This window comes from Cebus imitator, unplaced genomic scaffold, assembly GCF_001604975.1.
Source record: "Cebus imitator isolate Cc_AM_T3 unplaced genomic scaffold, Cebus_imitator-1.0 Scaffold149, whole genome shotgun sequence".
NCBI classification, from domain to species: Eukaryota; Metazoa; Chordata; class Mammalia; order Primates; family Cebidae; genus Cebus; species Cebus imitator.
In genome coordinates this window covers 489827-495162 of record NW_016107464.1, presented here as the reverse complement: position 1 = coordinate 495162, position 5336 = coordinate 489827, and the positions used below count along the sequence as shown (strand labels likewise).

At 44.1% G+C, this 5336-nt stretch overlaps 1 protein-coding gene across 2 annotated transcripts in view; it reads left to right on the top strand.

The window, feature by feature from the left end:
- The window catches only part of DCAF12 (DDB1 and CUL4 associated factor 12), a 49368-nt gene that overhangs the window by 22355 nt on the left and 21677 nt on the right, over nucleotides 1-5336 (top strand). For both annotated transcript variants that reach the window (XM_017542952.1, XM_017542953.2), the window contains exons 3-4: nucleotides 3339-3545; nucleotides 4497-4557. In XM_017542952.1, the coding sequence (XP_017398441.1) occupies nucleotides 3339-3545; nucleotides 4497-4557 (268 nt within the window). The remainder of the gene's footprint in view (nucleotides 1-3338; nucleotides 3546-4496; nucleotides 4558-5336) is intronic.

The following is a 5336-nucleotide window of genomic DNA, read 5'->3' as shown; positions in this document are numbered from 1 at the left end:
TCGGCCTCCCAAAGTGCTGGGATTACAGGCTTGAGCCACCGCGCCCGGCCTTTTAAATTTTTTTATAGAGACAAGATCTCACTGTGCTGTCAGAGCTGGTCATAAACTCCTGGGTGGAAGTAATCCTTCTGCCACAGCCTTCCAAAGTCTGGCCCTGAGGAAAGTCTTAATGGCATTCTAAGGATCTCAGATTTAGGTTAAGGGGAGTCATTGGATGTTTTTTGTTTTTGAGATGGAGTTTGACTCTTGTTTCCCAGGCTGGAGTGCAATGGCACGATCTGGGCTCACTGCAGCCTTCGCCTCCTGGGTTCAAACGATTCTCCTGCCTCAGCTTCCCAAATAGTTGGGATTACAGGTGCGTCCTACCATGCCTGGCTAATTTGCGTAATTTTAGTAGAGATAGGGTTTCACCTTGTTGGCCTGACTGGTCTTGAACTCCTGACCTCAGGTGATCTGCATGCGTTGGCCTCCCAAAGTGCTGGGATTACAGGCATAAGCCACCGCACCAGGCCCATTGGATGTTTTTTAGTTGGGGACTGGCATTGGAAGATTTCCATTTTTAGTAAGATGACTCTGCTTATAATATAAAGAATAATTTTGATACTGGCATTGCCTGAAGGCACAAAGACTAATTGTGGTTATCCAGGGAGAAGTGATGAGTGAGGAAGCAAAGGAAGGAGCCAGCTCTAAGAATATTTAGTAGATAGTTTGGGCAGGACTAAGATGATGGAAATGAGGGAAAAAGGAGTAACCTAGGATAAAATCCACACTTGAGTGACAGGGCAGATAATGGTAGCATTAGGAAAGTGAGCAATTTGAGAAGCAAGGTAATTTGTTTTGGACATATGGAGTTTAAAATGCTTGTGGGCTGGCCGGGCGTGGTGGTTCACATCTGTAATCCTAGCACTTTGGGAGGCCGAGGTGGGTGGATCACCTGAGGTCAGGAGTTCATGACAGCCTGGCCATCAAGGTGAAGCCGCATCTTTTAAAAAAAAAAAAAAAAAAAAAAAATGCTTGCGGGCTGTATCAGCAATGATGCCAGTTAGGCAGGGAGTCTGCTGCTCTCAGGTGGTTGTCAGTTTGGGAGTGGTTTGTTCCCCTCTTCCCCCTGCTTCCACTCAGTCTCTGTCTGACACTCTTCTAGCTATTCCTCTCTCTGTCTCTAATAAACATATATGATATATATTTAAATATAAAGTATGTATTATATGTATATTTAAATATATATTATATATATTTATATACGTATTCAGTGTAATGCCCTTGCCCAAGATGTCGGACACGGTGGTAGAGCCCTGCAATGCCACCCTCTCAGTCCACCAGCTCGTAGAAAACACAGACGAGACCTTTTGCATTGATAATGAAGCTCTCTAAGACATCTGCTTCTGAATCCTAAAGCTGCCTACACCCACCTATGATGACCTGAGCCGCCTGGTGTCTGTACTGTAAGTGGGGTCACTACCTGCCTGAGCTTCTGGGGCCGGCTCAATGGCCATGAACATGGTCCTATTCCCCCGCTTGCACTTCTTCACGTCTGGCTTCGGCCTGCTGACCATCCAGGACAGCCAGCAGTACTGAGCCCCGACAGTGCCTGAGACCACCCAGCAGATGTTTGATGCCAAGAATATGTTGGCTGCCTGTGACCCCCTCTGTGGCTGCTACTTAACAGCAGCTGCCATGTTCAGGGGCCATATGTCCATGGAGGAGGTTGATAAGTAAATGCTTTATCTCTAAAACAAGGATAACAGCTACTTTGTTGATTGAATCCCCCACAAGGTGAAAACAGCTGTCTGTAACATCCCATCCTGAGTGCTAAAGATGTCTGCCACGTCATTGGCAACAACACAGCCATCTGGGATCTGTTCAGGTGCCTCTAGGAGCAGTTCAGTCATGTTCTGGTACAATGCCTTCCTGCACTAGTACATGGGCAATGGCATGGACGAGATGGAGTTCACTGAGGCTGTGAGCAACATGAACGTGTCCAAGTACAGGATGCCACAGCCAAGGAGAAGAGAGAGTTTGAGGAGTGGTCCTATGAGAAGGTGGCTTAGAGCCTTCTGTTACTGAGTAAAGGGAAGAAGTGGTGTGAACTCTTTATTCACCCACAGTCTGTTCTGTAATACCCATGTATCACATGTCTGTGTGTGCACTTGCTGTTCTTCGTGTCTTGACATCACAGCTCTAAAGACACACCAATGAAAGCAAAGTGAAAAAACCATATAGTATATAAAAACATATATACATAAAACATTATATATTTGCTTGTTTGAGACAGGTCTTGCTGTTTTGCCCAGGCTGGGCTCAAATTTGTGATCCTTATGCCTCAGCCTCCTGAGTATCTAAGTAGTTGGGACTACAGGCACTTGCCACGTTGTCCACCTCCTTTTTATATTTTAATCTTAAGACTCACCTGGTTTCTCCTTTCATTGATCTTCTGTGCAACTAGCAGGTTTATTTATGTAAAGGTCTGACTTGTTTTGGCTTCACCATGAGAATTGCTGACAGGATTTTATTTCACCCTTAGGCTATAAGGTATAAATATTAGGGCAGAGATTATTTCTCTTGTTCTTAGCTGTGTTCATAGGACTTAGAACAGTACTGGCAAATGAGTGCCTTAACAAATGAACTGTTGAATCACATGAGTTTGACTCCTACACAGACTGTCCTTTCTCTAAAAGTTATCTTTTCCATAAAGCATTCTCTAAGTTGAATCTTGGAGGGTAAAGAGGTGGAAGAGAGCCTTTCAGGCAGAGGTAGCAGAAAGAGCAAAGGCAGGGAGGCATAGAAGTGAATGGGATGTGTGTATATAGAGAGCAGCCATGAGATACTAATAATTCTTCCTTGTCATATGTCTCTGGTCATTTCAGAAAACTTAGTAATATTACTAGGTATATTAATAGCCATGATGTATTCTGGAAATTGTGTTTTGTTTACAAGTTTCTGTGCATGGTTAGGTGAGGATTCAATGTATAAAATATGCGCAAACTGACAGAGAACTGACTGTGTTGGTCTTGCTCTTTGTGTCTGTGGTCTAATACAAGGCCTCTTTGGAAACCTCTGAAACCCAGGCAGAACTTTGTAATCTGTGTTCGTGTACTTTCTAATCAGTGTTCATGTAGTATATTATTCCTGTCTCTATTATTGTGTTATATTGACTTATTTGCATGTTTTATTTCATTAGTAGCCCTGACCATGCCTTTAATAATTCCCAGAGTCTGACATGTAATAGACATTAACTAAATATTGACGAACAGTTGAACAAATGGATGTTAATACCCTGTATTGGGCACATTAAATTGGAACTATGTTCAGCTTTTATGTCCATTTTTTTCTTGTAGCTATTTGTAGTAGATGTCCAGACAAGCCAGATCACCAAGATCCCCATTCTGAAAGACCGGGAGCCTGGAGGTGTGACCCAGCAAGGCTGTGGTATCCATGCCATTGAACTGAATCCTTCTAGAACACTGCTAGCCACTGGAGGAGACAACCCTAACAGTCTTGCCATCTATCGACTACCTACACTGGATCCTGTGTGTGTAGGAGATGTAAGTTTTTCCCATAGTTGTAGTTGGAGGGAGCCTTGTTTTTAAATGGGTCTCAGTGGTTAACATGGACTCTCCTCTCAGCAGCCCACCTGGGAGCGGGTTGTTTCCTCTAGATTTCTGTTGACTCTAGGGACAGTGGGGCTGAAATATGGAGGTATAGGTATCAGAGTGGGGACTGGACTCCCCATAGGGCCCAGTGTGTGTTAGATAAAGGGGCAAGCAGCACACCTCAGAGGCCAACAATAGTGAGTTGCTGTTTGAATCCATAGTGTCCACATAGTTCCCACTGCCCATAGTCAGAGAGTAGCAGAGTTTACTAAGTCATCCATTCATTCATCAGGCATTTATTGAGTCTTCTATGGCCAGGCATTGTTTGAGACATGATTTGAGACACAGAAGCGAACAGAACAGATAAAGCCCCTGTCCTCTTGAAGCCTGTTCTAGTGGAGAGTGACATATAAACTAAAATATAAACCGTATAAACTAATACTTACCAGTAATATGTCAGAGTGTGATAAGTGCTATGGATAAGAATAAAGACAGCATAAATGGACTGAGGGTGAGGTGGAGGATGCTGTATCAGAAGATAGAGAAAGTTTCATTGATAGGATGATACTTGAACAGGGAGACTTAAAGGAAATGAGGGCATAGCCATGCAGACGTCTAGATGTCTGGAGGAAGAGAGTTCCAGATAGAAGATGGGACCCAGAGGTAGAAGGAAAGAGCTATGTGTCCACTACCCACAGTAGTGCCAATTTCATTCCAGCTTTAAGCTCCTTAAGATAGGTAAAGATTGTGTGGTCATGCTTTATGGGTTGAGAGATCAGAGTTGTAATTTTTACAAAAGTATTTTCAGTTTGACTTGTATGCTTCTCTAGAGAGTTCATTACAATCCTTATTTGACTAATTTCTTGTTTTCCTTCCTGTACCTGTTACTCCCTGCTCTCCAAGGATGGACACAAGGACTGGATCTTTTCCATTGCATGGATCAGCGACACTATGGCAGTGTCTGGTAAAGTTGCTGTTTTATAGGGAGATTTTGGTATGGCAGGGATTTGGAGGCTAGAGATTGAAAAGGGATAGTAGCGTGACAGAAAACAGCCCAGCTGGGCATTGTGGCTCACGCCTATAATCCCAGTACTTTGGGAGGCTGGGGTGTGTGGATAACTTGAGCCCAAGAATTCAAGACCAGGCTGGGCAACATATGAGACCCCGTCTCTACAAAAAAAATTTTTTTTTAATTAGCTGAGTTGTACTGCATACCCATTGTCCCAGCTACTCAGGAGGCTGAGGCAGGAGTTATTGCTTGAGCCCAGGAGATCCAGGCTACATCAAGCTGTGATTGTGTCACTCCACTCCAGCCTGCATGACAGAGAGTGACCCTGTAGAATAATAATGTTTTATTTAGTGTAAAAGTGATACATATTTATTCTAAGAAATTCCACTGCCTCAGCTACTTGGGAGGCTGAGGCAGGAGAATTGCTTGAACCCAGCAGGCAGAGGTCGCAGGGAGCCGAGATCACGCCACTGCACTCCAGCCTGGGCGACAGAGCGTGACTCTGTCTCAAAAAATATCTAGGTAGGGCCAGGCGTGGTGGCTCACGCCTGTAATCCAAGCCCTTTGGAGGCCAAAGCGGGTTGATCACCTGAGGTTGGGAGTTTAAGACCAGCCTGACCAACATGGTGAAACCCCATCTTTTTTTTTTTTTTTTTTTTTTTTTTTTTTTTTTGAGACAGAGTTTCACTCATGTTACCCAGGCTGGAGTGCAATGGCGCGATCTCGGCTCACCG